Source organism: Macaca mulatta, chromosome 19 (assembly GCF_049350105.2).
Source record: "Macaca mulatta isolate MMU2019108-1 chromosome 19, T2T-MMU8v2.0, whole genome shotgun sequence".
Taxonomy (NCBI): Eukaryota; Metazoa; Chordata; class Mammalia; order Primates; family Cercopithecidae; genus Macaca; species Macaca mulatta.
In genome coordinates, this window is record NC_133424.1 from 13,467,375 (window position 1) to 13,485,099 (window position 17,725).

A 17,725-nucleotide genomic window follows, 5' to 3' on the forward strand; every position below is an offset into this window, starting at 1 on the left:
TTTTTACTGTACCTTTTCTGTGATTAGATATATTTAGATACACAAATACTTACCATCGTGTTATAAGTGCCTACAGTATTCAGTATGGTAACAGGTAACAAGCTGTGTGCAGGTTTGTAGCTTAGGAGCAATAGGCTCTTCCACGTAGCCTAGGTGTGTAGTAGACTATACCATCTAGGTTTGTGTAAATTCACTCTATGATGTTCAGATGATGACAGTGTCACCTAGGGATGCATGTCACAGAACTGTACAGGACAAGCTCAGCCAGGTTAGGAAGAAAGTACACAGAATAGAAGAGGCATCCAACAAAGTGGCCTCTGGGTGGTGTATCAAAAAAATAAATAAATAAATAAATGTTTTTGTATCTTTTCTACTAGAGGCCAAGGCAGCGGGGTGAGGAGTTCAAGACCAGCCTGGGTAACATAGCAAGATTCCAACTCTACAAAAAAATGTTTAAAGAAAATTAGCTGGGCAAGGTGGTGCACACCTGTAGTCCCAGCTACTTAAGAGGCAGAGGTGGGAGGATCACTTGAGCCCAGGAGTTTGAGGCTCCAGTGAGCTATGATCGTGCCACTGCTCTCTAAGCCTGGGCGATAGAGTGAGACACCACCTCTAAAACTATAAATCAACACAACACAACACAACAATACAACACAACAACACAACACAACAATACAATACAATAAAACAAGTGAGCCGGGCTTGATGTTGCACACCTATAGTCTCAAGCTACTCGAGAGGCTGAGATGAGGATTGCTTGAGCCCAGGAGATCAAGATTGCAGTGACCTATGATTCCACCACTGCACTGCAGCCTGGGCAACAGCAAGTCTTGTCTCAAAAAAAAAAGAAAAAAGAAAATAATCTGTCATCAAGACACCTAGAATCAGCAAGCTGTCCCACTCACATGACCCATTATGTATTTTTTTGTTTGTTTGCTGGAACTATAGGCATGTGCTACCATGCCTGGCTAATTTTTTTTCGAGACAGTGAGCCAAGATCGTGCCGCTACTCCAGCCTGTGCAACAGAGCGAGACTGTCTCAAAAAAAAAAAAGAAAGAAAAGAAAACCAGAAAGAAAGAAGCAGTCTCCTTTTTCTTCTTCTTCTTTTTTTTTTTTTTTTGAGATGGAGTCTCGCTCTGTCACCAGGCTGGAGTGCAGTGGCACAATCTCAGCTCACTTCAACCTCCGCCTCCCAGGTTCAAGCAATTCTCCTGCCTCATCCTCCCGAGTAGCTGGCATTACAGGCACGCACCACCAGGCCCAGCTAATTTTTGTATTTTTAGTAGAGACGGGGTTTCACCATGTTGACCAGGATGGTCTCCATCTCCTGACCTTGTGATCCCCCCACTTCAGCTTCCCAAAGTGCTGGGATTACAGGCGTGAACCACTGTACCTGGCCCCTATTTATTTATTTTTGAGACAAAATCTTGTTCTCTGGCCCAGGCTGCAGTGCAGAGTGACTGCACCAAGCCAATTTTTCTATTTTTAGTAGAGATGTGGTTTCACCATGTTGGCCAACCTGGTCTCTTAACTCCTGGCCTCAAGTGATCCACCTGCCTCAGCCTTCCAAAGTGCTGGGATTACAGGCATGAGCCACTGTGCCTGGTCCCCCCATTATATATTTTGAACAGGCATCAGGCGCAACCATTCATGTAAGACCTGAACATCACACCAGCTTTTGTAAGACGTAAGCCCCAGGCATGTTGAAAAACCTCCACTGCCCCATCACAGCCCATTCGATGGCTTCTGCTGGACATACGGTTGTGACAATGCAAGTTATGCCTTGACCCCCTACTCCCATAGCTGCTTGACCTTGTGTGAAGTAAGAGGGCTGGGTGTTGGAGGCAGGAGGGTATCCAATGCCCTGCTCCTTCAGCCTGGCTCTCTCATCAGGCAAATCATTCATTTCCAAGCCTTATCTATAAAATGGGTCCAATCTCTTCACTGTAGGACTATTCTAAGGGTAAATTGAGATACAGATGGTCCCCAACTTACTACAGTTCAACTTACTACATTTTTCACTTATAGCATTTTCAACTTGCAATGGGATTATTGGGATGTAGCCCCATCATACATGGAGGAGCGCCTGTGCTGTGTGTGAATGGCCTAGCACCGTGCCTGGTGTACAACAGACATTCATCAGTGGTTCATTCCCTCCCCTTTTGCATAAGGAATCCCCCCTCTCGCTGGGTGAAGTCTGTCACCTTGGTCTTCAGGCTGTTCCTGAAGTTGGTCATGAGCGCATGGTCCTTTTGCCGGCTCTCGTTGATGTTTTCGATCAGCTCCTGGGCTCTCTTCTGCAGGATGTCGATGCTTGAGTCCAGAGAGGAGAAGTAGAGTCCCGACTTCCCTTCCAGCACTGTCAGCTGGCAACTGGCACTGGAGATGGCGACACAAGGGCAAGAAACCTGACTTCACAGAGTACAGGATGCGGCCGGGTGCGGTCGCTCACACCTGTAATCTCAGCACTTTGTAGGCCGAGGTGGGCGGATCACAAGGTCAGGAGTTCGAGACCAGCCTGGCAACATGGTGAAACCTCGTCTCTACTAAAAAAACAAAAAACAAAAAATTAGCCCGGCACAGTGGCATGTACCTGTAGTCCCAGCTACTTGGGAGGCTGAGGCAGGAGAATTGCTTGAACCCAGGAGGTGAAGTTGCAGTGAGCCAAGATCATGCCACTGCACTCCAGCCTGGGTGACAGAGCGAAACTCCATCTCAAAAAAAAAAAAAAAAAAGTACAGGACACTGAGATCAGCACCAGACTCTTCCAAGACTAGCTGATCTGAGAGAGCTACATGGTGGGAGGGGACCCACATTGTTGCCTTCCATGGGTGATACGAGGCATGCTTCCTAGGTTATTCCATTCACACACATGCCCTGAATGATGAGAATGGCACCGCATTTTATAGCTGAGAAAACAGACCAAGACGCACGACTAAATATGCACAAGGTTCCAGACCAAGGAGGTCTGTCTGACCCCAAAGCCCACTGTTATTTTATGACACCAACTCGCTTCTTTGGAATACCAATAATAGTATCAATGCTTTCTTTCTTCCTTTTTTTTATAGAGACAGGTCTTGCTCTGTTGCTCAGGCTGGAGTGCAATGGCACAATCATAGCTCACTGCAGTGTCAACCTCGCAGGATCCAGTGATCCTCCCACCTCAGCCTCCTGAATAGGTGGGACTACAAGCATGTGCTACCATGCAGAGCTAATTTTTAAAATTTTTAAATAGAGACTGGGGTTCACTATGTTGTTCAGGCTGCTCTCAAACTTCTGGCCTCCCAAAATGTTGGGATTACAGGTATGAGCCACTGTGCCTGACTGATGTAATCAGCAATCTCCTGCAACCTCCACCTCCTGGGTTCAAGCGATTCTCCTGCCTTAGCCTCCCGAGTAGCTGGGACTACAGGTGCACACCATCACACCCAGCTAATTTTTGTACTTTTAGTAGAGACAGGGTTTCACCATGTTGGCCAGGCTGGTCTCGAACTCCTGACCTCAAGTGATCCTCCTGCCTCGGCCTCCCAAAGTGCTGGGATTACAGGGGTGAGCCACCGCACCCAGCCTGATGCTTTCTTAAGTGACCGTCCTGTCATTAACCTGCTGCATCCCTTTCCAAACCTACTGGGTGATGTTCACCACCTGGGGCTACAGAGTACTTACACCTCCTTGCTCCCACCAGGTGAGGTAAATACATGTTGAATTATATTTAAAGAGCATTTAAAGAAATGTGCACACACGCAAAAAGTTGTTGATCCCATGCTGTACATGTAACTAATGATATAATTCAAATATTGTGTTAACCAGTGAAATAGTGGCAGAAGAGTGACAACTGTCTAAAAAGCTAAACAGAATGAAAAATGTTGAGTAATATGTAATGTTATGTAACTTCATAATATTCAATGTAATAAAATGGAACTTCGGTTGGGTATGGGGGAGATGACTAAAATTGAAGCAAAGATCATAAAAATCTAGAAAAATTCTGCATATAGATTGCTCTGCCAAGGTTTTGTTCTCTGCTTTAAAAACAGAACTGGGGCCAGGAACGATGGCTCAAGCCTGTAATCCCAGCACTTTGGGAGGCCGAGGTGGGTGGATCACAAGGTCAGGAGTTCGAGACCAGCCTGGCCAAGATGGTAAAACCCCATCTCTACTAAAAATACAAAAAATTAGATGGGCACAGTGGCGGACACCTGTTATCCCAGCTACTCGGGAGGCTGAGGTAGTTGAATTGCTTGAACCCGGGAGGCAGAGGCTGCTGTGAGCCAAGATCGTGCCACTGCACTCTAGCCTGGGCGACAGAGCAAGACTTCATCTCAAAACTAAATTAAATTAAATTAAAATAAATTAAAACAGAACTGAAAATTGTGGGTAATGCATTGTGAATGAAGTTTATACTGTGATCTGATAAGGCAACCCATTGGTATTTTATTTTATTTTATTTTATTTTATTTATTTTTTTTTTGAGACGGAGTCTCGCTATGTCGCCCAGGGTGGAGTGCAGTGGCTGGATCTCAGCTCACTGCAAGCTCCGCCTCCCGGGTTTTTACGCCATTCTCCTGCCTCAGCCTCCCGAGTAGCCAGGACTACAGGCGCCCACCACCTCGCCCGGCTAGTTTTTTGTATTTTTTTTTTTTTTTTTTTTTTTTTTGAGACGGAGTCTCGCTCTGTCGCCCGGGTTGGAGTGCAGTGGCCGGATCTCAGCTCACTGCAAGCTCCGCCTCCCAGGTTTACGCCATTCTCCTGCCTCAGCCTCCCGAATAGCTGGGACTACAGGCGCCCGCCACCTCGCCTGGCTAGTTTTTTGTATTTTTTTTAGTAGAGACGGGGTTTCACCGTGTTAGCCAGGATGGTCTCGATCTCCTGACCTCGTGATCCGCCCGCCTCGGCCTCCCAGAGTGCTGGGATTACAGGCTTGAGCCACCGCGCCCGGCCGTTTTTTGTATTTTTTAGTAGAGACGGGGTTTCACCGTGTTAGCCAGGATGGTCTCGAACTCCTGACCTCGTGATCCGCCCGTCTCGGCCTCCCAAAGTGCTGGGATTACAGGCTTGAGCCACTGCGCCCGGCCAGTATTTTAAATTAAGACATATTTTTTCTTCTTCTGATTCTCTGGTTTATTTGACCTGTTTGATGTCTGATCAGTTAGTGGTTCTGGCCAGGTAGAGCTGCCCCTGTGAGTCACAGCTAATATTTCCTCAGCCATGTTCCCGGCACTGAGCTAAGCCACATGCCTTTTCTTCGTGCAGCCTCACTCGGGTCGTCTGCTGTTCTCTTTACTTTATGGCTGAGGACATGGGCTTAGAGTGGTTACACCACCTTCTCAAGGTGGAGGACAGTCTGTGGTAGAGCTGGGCTTTGTACCCACTAGGCCTGACTTCCCAGCTGGTATCCTGCTTCCTACTAAGGCACTCAGGCGCCACTCCCCTCCTGGATCTTACATTTCCTTGTCGGCCTCTGAGGTCCTCCAGCTCTGAAAGGCCAAGCCCTGTAGGTGTGGACAGAGCAGTTCCTGAATGCAGCAGGTCACACAAAACCTTAAAGTCAGCTGTGTCCACAAGCAGGTTACTGACTACTTAGAAAAATAAATCTTGGCCAGACATGGTGGCTCACGCCTGTAATCCCAGCGTTTTTGGAGGCCAAGGCTGGTGGATCACCTGAGGTCAGGAGTTTGAGACCAGCCTGGCCAACATGGTGAAACCCCGTCTCTACTAAAAATTCAAAAATTACCCGGGCATGGTGGCATGTGTCTGTAATCCCAGCTACTAGGCATGCTGAGGCAGGAGGATCGCTTGAACCTGGGAGGCAGAGGTTGCAGTGAGCCGAGATTGTGGCACTGCACACTAGCCTGGGCAACAGAGCAAGACTCCGTCTCAAAAATATAAAATAAAGAAAAATAGGCCGGGTGCGGTGGCTCAAGCCTGTAATCCCAGCACTTTGGGAGGCCGAGGCGGGTGGATCACGAGGTCAGGAGATCGAGACTATCCTGGCTAACATGGTGAAACCCCGTCTCTACTAAAAATACAAAAAAAAACTAGCCAGGCGTGGTGGCGGGTGCCTGTAGTCTCAGCTACTTGGGAGGCTGAGGCGGGAGAATGGCGTGAACCCAGGAGGCAGAGCTTGCAGTGAGCGGAGATCAGGCCACTGCACTCCAGCCTGGGAGACACAGCGAGACTCCGTCTCAAAAAATAAATAAATAATAATAATAATTTTCAGCTATCTGAACCAGGCACAGTGGGCTCATGCCTATAATAGCAGCACTTTGAGGGGCTAAGGCAGGTGAATCGTGAGCTCAGGGTTTTGAGACCAGCCTGGGCAGCATGGCAAAACCCCATCTCTACGAAAAACACAAAAATTAGCTGGGTGTGGTGGCGTGCACTTGTAGTCTCAGCTACTTAGGAGGCTGAAGTGAGAGGATCACTTGAGCCCAGCAGTGGAGGCTACAGTGAGCTTGATCATGGCACTGCACTGGAGCCTAGGTGACATGACGCCACTGCACTCCAGCCTGAGTGACAGAGGGTGACCCTGTTTCAAACAAAACAACCACAACACACAAATACATCCCTCCCTTCCCACCCAGTCTCCCCCAGCCAACCACCTCCCTCTTCCCTCCCCATCAAGGCCAGGGTTCTAGAAGGAGCTGCTTACACTTTCTGGGCTTTTTTTTTTTTTCAGACGGAGTCTCGCTCTGTCGCCCAGGCTGAAGTGCAGTGGCGTGATCTCGGCTCACTGCAAACTCTGCCTCCCGGGTTCACGCCATTCTCCTGCCTTAGCCTCCCAAGTAGCTGGGACTACAGGCGCCCACCACCACGCCCGGCTAATTTTTAGTAGAGACGGGGTTTCATCGTGTTAGCCAAGATGGTCTCGATCTCCTGACCTCGTGATCCTCAGCCTCCCAAAGTGCTGGGATTACAGGCATGAGCCACTGTGCACGGCCTTTTTTTTTTTTTTTTTAAAGAGAGAGGAGGGTCTCACCCTGGGCTGCTTTTCTTTTCTTTTTCTTTTTCTATTTTTTTTTTGAGACGGAGTCTCGCTCTGTTGCTCAGGCTGGAGTGCAGCGGCGCGATCTCGGCTTACTGACCTCGTGATCCACCCGCCTCAGCCTCCCAAAGTGCTGAGATTACAGGCATGAGCCACCACACCCAGCCATCCTGGGCTTATTTTCTTACCCCTCATTCACTTTTCAGTCCATTGCAATCAGATTCCTACCCCGGTTCTCAAATGAAACAGTTCCTACCAGTCCCCATGACCTTGTGGTTACAGCGGTAGACATCTCAGACCAACATGCTGACCTCTTGGCAGCAGCCAGCACTGCTGACCACCCTTCCCTGCTACTCCTGACATGTGGTATCCCAGGGGTCTGTGCTTGGGCCTCTGCTGTCTTCTTCCCAGACACCCTCAATCACACACTTGCTCTGCAGTGAGGCCTCCATGCCTCCTCCCTGCTGGCCCCTGCAGCTAATATTCCAGCCACCATTCCACAGTGCACAGGCTGTTACTCTCCAAAGGCATTCATTCCCGTAGCATGGGATCCCTGAACAGTCCCCTTTCCCACCTACGTCCTGTCTCCTCCGGAAAGTGTTCCTTTGCTGGATTCGGTGCACACAGCACCTACGGTCTCACTGTCTACACCTTGGCCTTCCCTGTAGTCTCCTGAAGGGCCAGGGCCATGTCTCATTCCTTTGTCTTTGTATCTTCAGTACCTACTCCTCATGAGAGAAGCAATAAGTGTGCTGCTAATAAATAAATGACTTGCAAGTACTTTCCATTACCATCCACACTTCGGATTCTATCATCTAGATTCTATCATCCCAGCCCATGCCTCTCTCCTGAGCTCCCAAGAATATATGAAACCTCCCAGTCTCCCCACATGGCTGTCTCAAAGGCATCTGAAACTCTGCATTTGCACAACCAAAAGCATCATCTCCCTGGCAACCCAATTTCATCTTCCCTTCCCTTAGTGAATGACATAAAAAGCCACCTGGTTCCCAAGCCCAAAACTTAGCAGCAAGCCTAGAGTCCGGCTTCTCTCTGTCCCTCCGCATCCTGTCTCAAAATCCTCTCATTTCTACCTTTTTTAATATTTATTTATTTATATATTTATTTGAGATGGAGTCTTGCTCTGTCGCCCAGGCTGGAGTGCAGTGGCGCAATCTCGGCTCACTGCAAGCTCTGCCTCCCGGGTTCACGCCATTCTCCTGCCTCAGCCTCCTGAGTAGCTGGGACTACAGGCACCCGCCACCTCGCCCGGCTAATTTTTTTTTTGTATTTTTAGTAGAGACGGGGTTTCACCGTGTTAGCCAGGATGGTCTCGATCTCCTGACCTCGTGATCTGCCCGCCTCGGCCTTCCAAAGTGCTGGGATTACAGGCGTGAGCCACCGCACCCAGCCTTATTTTTATTTTTAATTTTTTTTTTCAGACGGAGTTTCACTCTTGTTGCCCTGGCTAGAGTGCAATGGTGCAATCTCAGCTCACCGCAACCTCCACCTCCCAGGTTCAAGTGATTCTCCTGCCTCAGCCTCCCGAGTAGCTGGGATTACAGGCATGCACCACCACACTCGGCTAATTTTGTATTTTTAGTAGAGACGGGGTTTCTCTATGTTGGTCAGGCTGGTCTTGAACTCCCAACCTCAGGTGATACGCCCGCCTCGGCCTCCCAAAGTGCTGGGATTACAGGCGTGAATCACTGCGCCCAGCCTTTTTGTTTATTTTTGAGACAGAGTCTTGCTTTGTCGCCCTGGCTAGAGTGCAGTGGAGCGATCTCAGGTCACTGCAACCTCCAACTCCCGGGTTCAAGCGATTCTCCTGCCTCAGCCTCCCAAAGTGCTGAGATTACAAGCGTGAGCCGTGGGTCAGCCCCTAGTGACCTTCTACACTATAATCTGATTTCCTACTCCTGTTTGTCAGCCTAAAACTGGCCCCCTCCAGCCACAAGATCAAGTCTAAATTCCTTTGCACAGCATACAAGGCCTTCCAGGGCCCTGGCCTCCCCTCTCTTCCAGATTTAATGGGTTTTTTTCTTTTTCTTTCTTTCTTACTTTTTTTTTAAGAAGGGGTCTCACTCTGTCGCTCAGGCTGGAGTGCAGTGGCATGATCTCGGCTCACTGCAGCCTCTGCCTCCTGAGTTCAAGCAATTCTCCCACCTCAGCCTCCCGTAGCTGGGATTACAGGTGCCTGACAACCATGCCTGGCTAATTTTTGCCTTTTGTTTTTTTTTTTGAGACAAGTTCTCGTTCAGCTGCCCAGGCTGGAGTGCAGTGGTGCGATCTCAGCTCACTGCAACCACCATCTCCTGATTTCAAGCAGTTTTCCCATGTCAGCCTGATGAGTAGCTGGGATTACAGGCACCCGCCATCATGCCCATGGGGTTTCACCATGTTGGCCAGGTTGGTCTGGAACTCCTGACCTCAGCTGATCCGCCTGCCATGGCTTCCCAAATTGCTGGGATTACAGGCATGAGCCACCGCGCCCAGCACAGGCTTAGTTTCCTTTCTTTTTTTTTTTTTTTAAGACAGAGTCTTGCTCTGTCACCCAGGCTGAAGTGCAGTGGCGTGATCTCAGCTCACTGCAACCTCTGCCTCCCGGGTTCAAGCAATTCTCCTGCCTCAGCCTCCCAAGTAGCTAGGATTACAGGTACCCGCCACTGCACCCGGCTAATTTTTGTATTTTTAGTAGAGACGGGGGTTTCACCACGTTGGCCAGGCTGGTCTCGAACTCCTGACCTCGTGATCTGCCCACCTTGGCCTCCCAAAGTGCTGGGATTACAGGCGTGAGCCACCAAGCACAATCTAGCCTTACTGTTTTCTACAGTCCCTCCATCTGCAGCAATTGGGGACCTTCCACAATTTCCCCAAACATGTCAGCCTTTGCCTGGAATGACTTTCCCTGCCTGCCTCCTTCAAAATGGAACATTTGGAATTTTACTTCTCTACCCCCACTACACTTTGGCCTTGCTGGTCACAAAGCTGCCACAGTTTATGAACATCAGTCCCCTGTAACACACGACACCTTGAGGGTGCAGACTACACCCTACTCATTTGTTCTGCAGCACCCCAAAGGCTTCATCAGTTTGCTGAATATCTAAATGAATGCAGCACTGACATTGGGACTCCCACACCTCCTCCTACTGAGTTTGCTTTGTTATCTCGACCTCTCCTGGATGCTCTCAACAGTTTCAGACCCTAAAATTAAAATCAATGAGAGCACCAGGTGTTTCTTTGTGTGTGATTGTTCACAACCTGCTTGAGCTGCTAATGGTTCAGAGCTGCTCCTTTCTAAGGCTCAAGGGATGAGGCTGGAACCGGTTTTCATGGCAGCTAAGCAAACAGTTAAAAAAAAAAATCACTTGAATTCAGCTAATTCAAGTTTCATGGTAGGACAAAGGCCTGCATCAGATGTCTGCTGAGAGCTTCTTTAGTTTTCCAACCTCTCCTTTGGGGATTTATTCCTTTCGATTTCATTTTTCTTAATACTCAGCAGCTGCATATTAATCAGGATGCTAATGAATCATAGGCTTCCCTGGGCCTGCATTCACCAATTAACTTTAATAAACAAAATGCGCGGTGTCCTCTCTGCTGGCTTTCCCGGTTCCTAGGCCGGCTTCTGTTGCGGAACCCTGGACCGAGGCCAGAAAATGCAAGTCAGCCCTACACAGCACGTTGGGTGTGCATGGCCTGCGCCCGCATTGGGCAGTGGGCTGGGGGCTGTGAACACAGCGCTTCGTTCATCTATTATGGTCTGTCCTTCTAAGAAGTCCCTAATTTGGCTGCGAGGATTAGGACATAGTTCCCAAGCAGGGCCCACGCTGGCAGGGGGCCCAGGAGCTGGGGAGGAAATGGGTCTAAGCGAAGAGACCATCTGTTCGCTCCAGGTAAAGCTGTGATTGGCAGGCGACTGAGCCAGAACCGCCCGCTGGCGGAGCCCTCCCTCCGTGGCCTCTAACAGATATACAAGTAAACAATCCGCCAGCCACTTATGACCACCGCGGGTGGCAGTCCCGGTAGAGGAGGCAAGCTAATCAAACATTCAAGGGGGGAACACAACAGAATCTCTGGCGCTTAGGCAAAACAATGTTTTGCTGAAGTACAGCCAGGAAGGGGGAAGGTTTGAATGGGAGCTGATGAGCCCGTTCCTCAACCTCTCCTTTTCTCTCTGGAAACGTGTTAACATTTTAATCATGTTGCTGAGTATCTGCTGCTGGATCTATTAACTGGCCCCTGCACTGGTTTTAATCCATCTGTTTTTTGGCCCAGAGTTCCCGTGGAGCTCCTTGAAGTCTCTAAATGATTTGCAGCAGTCTGTCTTTTCACTACACAGATCCTGGTCTAAACATGCTATTCCGCAGTAAGGTATTAGCAAACAAACGACTTCAACCATTGCTTCCCTTTTTTTTGGTCTCCAATTGATAGCACACACTAGAAACCATTTCACACCCGTGGCCTGCTTTCCAGCAGAGGAATGTGCCAGGTGAGGGAAGCTGACTGCTTTCTGCCTGGAGTCCTCAGGGCCCTGTCCTGACCCTCCTCTCACTCCTTCCCCAGGTGAGTTCATTCATTCCACAGCTGCTGCTGAAACAGTGATTCCCACAGCACCATCTCCAGCCCCTCGCCCCATCCCGAGTTCCGGGTCAGAAAGTTCAACTGTATCCTGGACAGGTGGATGTCCCTGGCCACCTAAAATGGCTCAGAAAAACAAGGACAACACGGAACTCGTGTTCTTGTCTCTGCCAAGAAGCCACCACCTACTGGAAACCACCACAAGCTGGAAAGCAGGCAACAGTGATGTGCTGGTAAGCATTTAGCAACTGGCTGTGTGATGGGGGGGAAGCCCTGATTCATAGCGTTTGCCAGTTTCCGTGGTGCAGAGCCTCCCACCATAACCAACTTCAGGCTACCAACATGAAGACAAGACGCTAAATGCTAAGTTGGGAAGAGATGTGTAGAATCGGCTCTTGCAAGACGGTAAGAGCTCGCTCCAGCACGTCATGGCCGGGAAACATCCTCCCTCATCCCCTTCCTGTGCCCCATGGTACAAGGCACTCCCTCCACCTGCCCTGCTAAAGGCCACGCCCCCACAGAAGCCTCTCACTAGGCCTCCCTACATTCACACATTCTCCCTCCCAGCCATTCTCTACAAAGCAGCCATTTTTAAAATTAATAGTATTTTTTGAGACAGAGTTTCGCTCTTGTTGCCCAGGCTGGAGTGCAGTGGCGCAATCTTGGCTCAGTGCAACCTGCGCCTCCCGGGTTCAAGTGATTCTCCTGCCTCACCCTCCCAAGTAGCTGCGATTACAGGCATGCACCACCACGCCTGGCTAATTTTGTATTTTTGGTAGAGACGGGGTTTTGCCATGTTGGCCAGGCTGGTCTCGAATTCCTGACCTCGGGTGATCCATCTACCTCGAACTCCCAAACTACAGGCGTGAGCCACCGTGCCCGGCCTGCAGCCGTATCTATTTATAACTGGAACCTGAGCATGTCACTTCTGTGAGCCAGCAGTTCCCTTCCTAGGTATGAGTATGCCCAGGAGAAATGAAATCATCTGTCTACACGCAAACTTTTCTAAATAGATTTCATAGCAGTGCTGCTCGTAACAGCGAAAAAGTGAAAACCACCTGAATGACTATCAGCAGATGAATGGAATAACAAAATGCGGTAGACTCATGTGGAATATTATTCAGCCATTGAAAAGATGGAAGTCCAGATGCAGTGGCTCACGCCTGTAATCCCAGGACTATTGGGAGGCCTGTACCCAGCCTGGAGTGATGAAGATGTTTTAAAGTTGACTATGAGAATGGTTGTCCAGCTCTGAATATACCAAAAGCAATCAAATCATACACTTCAAGGAGGTGAGTTGGGCGCGGTGGCTCATGCCTATAATCTCAGCACTTTGGGAGGCCAAGATGGGCAGATCACGAGGTCAGGAGATTGAGACCATCCTGGCTAACATGGTGAAACTCCGTCTCTACCAAAAAAAAAAAAAAGCCAGGCGTGGTGGTGCATGCCTGTAGTCCCAGCTACTCGGGAGGCTGAGACAGAATTGCTTGACTCCAGGAGGGGGAGGTTTCAGTGAGCCAAGATTGCACCACTGCACTCCAGCCTGTGCGACAGAGCAAGTCTCCGTCTGGGAAAAAAAAAAAAAAAAAAAAGAGGTGAACTGGATGGTATGTGAATTATATCTGAAAGCTGTTACTGAAAAAACCTCTAGGGTAAAGTCTGTAGCCCACAAAATGCCTCATGACCTGGCCCCTTCTGCAGCCCTCACCTTGCCCTCACCTTTGTACCCCACTTGCCCAGCCACACTGGCCTTCCTTCAGCTCGCCGAATGCCACAAGCAGGGACTTTGCACAAGCCCTTCTCTCAACTCCTTCCCCGCCCAGCCCACACCTTCTGCTTCCACATCTCTTCTACAAGGACACCTTCCCTGGCTCCACGTTCGTCTGGCTGCCCCCAGGGGAAAGGTCTCCCAGCACCATGATCTGTTCCGTGTTGGTGCTTGGTCAGATGCAAACACCAGGAGGGTATGAGCATGTCTGTCTGGAGGACGGGGGTGTCCCTGCTGCCAATTACAATACCTGCCATATCAGCCTCTTTCCCCGAGACAGAGTCAGGCTCTGTTGCCCAGGCTACAGTGCAGTGGTGCGATCTTGGCTCACTGCAACCTCTGCCTCCCAGGTTCAAGCAATTCTCCTGCCTCAGCCTCTGGAGTAGTTGGGATTACAGGCACACGCGACCACACCCGGCTAATTTTTTGTATTTTTAGTAGAGACAGGGTTTCACCATGTTGGCCAGGCTAGTCTCAAACTCCTGATCTCATGATCCACCCACCTCTGCCTCCCAAAGTGCTGGGGGCCAACATCAGCCTTCTTGCTCTTTTGAGAACACATCAAGCTTATTCCTACCTCAGGGACTTCATACTTGGGGCCCCCTCTTCGTGGAAGTTTTGAGCCCAGAATGCCTCCTGGCTGGCCCCTTCTCATGTGACCTCTTCAGAGTTCTCCAACTGCTCTAAGGTCCCTGTAACTCTACTTGCTCCTTACTATATTTTGTTTCTTCATTCCACTTACTTGCCACCAGTTGAAATGACATTATTTACTTATTTATTTTTGAGACAGGGTCTTGCTTTTCCAGTGCAGTGAAGCAATCATGTCTCACTGCAGCCTCGACCTTCCGGGCTCAAGTGGTCCTCCCACTTAAGCCTTCCAAGTAGCTAGGACCACAGGTGTGTGCAACCACACCGTGCTGATTTCTTTCTTTTATTTCTTTTTGGAGAGATGCGTCTCCCTCTGTTGCCCAGGCTGGTCTCAAATTCCTGGGCTCAAGGGATCCTCCTGTCTTGGCCTCCTGAGTAACTAGGACTACATGTGTGTACCACCACGCCTGGCTGATTTTTGTATTTTTAGTAGAGACAGTTTCACCATGTGGGTCAGGCTGGTCTCGAAATCCTGACCTCAAGTTATCTGCCAGCGCCAGCCTCCCAAAGTGCTGGGATTACAGGCATGAGCCACCATGCCCAGCCTCTACTAAATATATATATATATATGTATGTGTGTGTATATGTATGTGTGTGTGTATATATATATTTTTTGAGACGAGTCTTGCTCTGTCACCCAGGCTGGAATGCAATGGCATAATCTTGGCTCACTGCAATCTCCGCCTCCCAGGTTAAAGCAATTCTCCTGCCTCAGCCTCCTGAGTAGCTAGGATTACAGGCATCTGTCACCATGCCTGGCTAATTTTTGTAGACACAGGGTTTCCCCATATTGGCCAGGCTGGTCTTAAACTCCTGACCTCATGATCTGCCTGCCTCGGCCTCCCAAAGTGCTGGGATTACAGGCATGAGCCACCGGTGCCTGGCCTACTAAATTTTTTTTTTTTTTTTTTTTTTTTGAGACAAAGTCTCACTCTGTCGCCAGGCTGTAGTGCAATGGCATGATCTTGGCTCACTGCAACCTCTACCTCTGGGGTTCAAGTGATTCTCCTGCCTCAGCCTCCAGAGTAGCTGGGACTACAGGTGTTTGCCACCATACCCAGCTAATTTTTGTATTTTTAGCAGAGGCGGGTTTCATCATGTTGGCCAGGATGGTCTCCATCTCTTTTTTTTTTTTTTTTTTTTTTTTGAGATGGAGTCTCGCACTTTTGCCCAGTATGGAGTGCAGTGGCACGATCTCGGCTCACTGCAACCTCCACCTCCCGGGTTCATGCCATTCTCCTGCCTCAGTCTCCCGAGTAGCTGGGACTATAGGCGTCCGCCACCACGCCCAGCTAATTTTTTGTATTTTTAGTAGAGACGGGGTTTCACTGTGTTAGCCAGGATGGTCTCGACCACCTGACCTCTTGATCCACCCACCTCGGCCTCCCAAAGTGCTGGGATTACAGGTGTGAGCCACCACTCCTGGCTTTTTTTTTTTTTTTTTTTGAGACGGAGTCTCGCTCTGTCCCCCAGGCTGGAGTGCAGTGGCCAGATCTCGGCTCATTGCAAGCTCCGCCTCCTGGGTTTACGCCATTCTCCTGCCTCAGCCTCCCGAGTAGCTGGGACTACAGGCGCCCGCCACCTCGCCCGGCTAGTTTTTTGTATTTTTTTAGTAGAGACAGGGTTTCACCGTGTTAGCCAGGATGGTCTCGATCTCCTGACCTCGTGATCCGCCCGTCTCGGCCTCCCAAAGTGCTGGGATTACAGGCTTGAGCCACCGCGCCCGACCTTTTTTTTTTTTTTTGAGACAGAGTTTCGTTCTTTTTGTCCAGGTTGGAGTGCAATGGCGCGATCTCAGCTCACCGCAACTTCCACTTCCCAGGTTCAAGCAATTCTCCTGCCTCAGCCTTCCGAGTAGCTGGGATTACAGGCATGTGCCACCATGCCCGGCTAATTTTGTATTTTTAGTAGAGATGGGGTTTCTCCATGTTTGTCAGGCTGGTCTCAAACTCCTGACCTCAGGTGATCCACCCACCTTGGCCTCCCAAATTGTTGGGATTACAGACATGAACCACTGTGCCCAGTCAATATATTTTAATAAATTAGCCAGACATTCTGGCATGCCTCTAGTCCCAGCTATTTCGGAGGCTGAGGTGGGAGGATCACTTGAGTCTGGGAGGTGGAGGTTGCAGTGAGCTGTGATCATGCCGCTGCACGGTGACAAAGCAAGATGCTGTGTTAGGAGGAAAAAAAAAAAAAGAAAGAAGCAGACACTGGCAGAGCCTTGGGGAAGAAAACAGTGAATGAGAGGGACCCAGGGGCCCATGTGGACCCACAGGGCTGGGATCTTCCTCACCTAGCTGGCCCTCCACCAGCTTCCTCCTTGCAGTTCTCTTCCCACCGCTGATGCTCCTTGCTCTCCCCCAAGGGCTGTGGCTCCTGGTCTTTGCACTTCACATGGGGCACGTCCACCTGCGAGCACAGTCAGGAGGGAGGCCAAGGAGGGAGGATAAGGAGTGAACACATCGTCCTCCTGCCGACCCTTCAACCCTGGGCACCTCTATGTGCCGCTGCGGGACGGTGGGGACCCGCAGGAGAGACAGGCAGGGCTGGGCAGGTGCCATGAGGGCAGGGGCGTGGGGTGAAAGGACACTCTGTCCCTAGGGGACACCTGGACACCAGACCTAGAGCGGCCGGGTGAGGGCAGGACTGTAGGAATGTAACTGGGGGACCTGGGCTCCTAACTGGTATGTGTGTTGGCTGGAGTCCTTCCAGAAAGAAGAGGTAGGAGAAAAGAAATGAGGCTGGGCGTGGTGGCTCACGCCTGTAATCCCAGCACTTTGGGAGGCCGAGGCGGGCGGATCACGAGGTCAGGAGTTCGAGAACAGCCTGGGCAATATGGTGAAACCCCGTCTCTACTAAAAATACAAAACTTAGCTGACGTGGTTGGGGCATGCCTATAATCCTAGCTACTTGGGAGAAAAGAAATGAAAGAAACGGGTGCGGCGCGTGGGTTTTTGTGCCTTTCTCTACTCCATTTCGGCCACGCGCCATGTGTGGAAATCAGACCGTCAGTGCGTCAGTCAGGGCCGGGTTCAGTCAGTCAGGAAATTTGGGGCCAGGCCTGATGAGAGGCAGCCCCAATAGCAAAGGACAAGCGGCGGGGCTCAGGTCCGCTGGAGAAGGCTGGGATCGCAGCCGTTCCCTGCCCATCTGTCCGCCCGCCCCACGCGCGCGAAGGAAACAAGCGCCGCGTACTCCCTGTCGCTCCATTACGTATTTTCCCGCCTTCAAGCTCGCACCATCTGCGCATGCGCCGACCCGCCCCTGGTGAGCTCCGCGCCGGCGCGTGCTTGTTGTGCGACTCGTGCTCCCAGCCCCGCCCCCTTTGAGAACTTGCGCGGCCAATGGGGCGGGGCCGACCGTTAAGCAGCAGTTTCGTGGTCCTGGGGCTGCGCGCGCAATAGGCGCTGCTGGATAACAGGAGGCTAAGCTCTGTGTGCCCGTGTGTGCCCCTGTGAGGCTCCAGGGTCACACGCAGCGCTCAGGTTATAGGGATCTCAGAGAGTCCTGTATTTATTCTGTACATCTAACTTCATCCACTCTGCCTTGGAAAATATTCTCAATAACAATTTTTTTTTTTTTTTTTTTTGAGACAAGGTCTTGGTCTGTCGCCCAGGCTGGAGTGCAGTGGTGCGATCATGGCTCACTGCAGCCTCGACCTCCCAGGTAGCTGGGACTACCAGTGTCATCCACCACGCTCTTTTATTTATTTATTTATTTTCAGACAGTCTCGCTCCGTCACCCAGGC

At 50.3% G+C, this 17,725-nt stretch overlaps 1 protein-coding gene and 1 long non-coding RNA gene across 3 annotated transcripts in view; both read right to left on the reverse strand.

Annotated features, from left to right (window-relative positions):
- The window catches only part of SYCE2 (synaptonemal complex central element protein 2), a 20,226-nt gene extending 2,930 nt beyond the window's left edge, over window positions 1-17,296 (reverse strand). The window contains exons 1-3 of one of the 2 annotated variants that reach the window (XM_028839008.2): window positions 17,173-17,296; window positions 16,271-16,386; window positions 2,206-2,380 (exon numbers count right to left, since the gene is read on the reverse strand). In XM_028839008.2, the coding sequence (XP_028694841.1) occupies window positions 2,206-2,380; window positions 16,271-16,386; window positions 17,173-17,187 (306 nt within the window). In that variant the 5' untranslated portion in view covers window positions 17,188-17,296. The remainder of the gene's footprint in view (window positions 1-2,205; window positions 2,381-16,270; window positions 16,387-17,172) is intronic. The other variant, XM_015123043.3, reaches the window with a different exon arrangement.
- Window positions 1-17,725, reverse strand: part of LOC144336692 (uncharacterized) — a 48,541-nt gene that overhangs the window by 2,930 nt on the left and 27,886 nt on the right. The gene's annotated exons all lie outside the window — the stretch shown is intronic.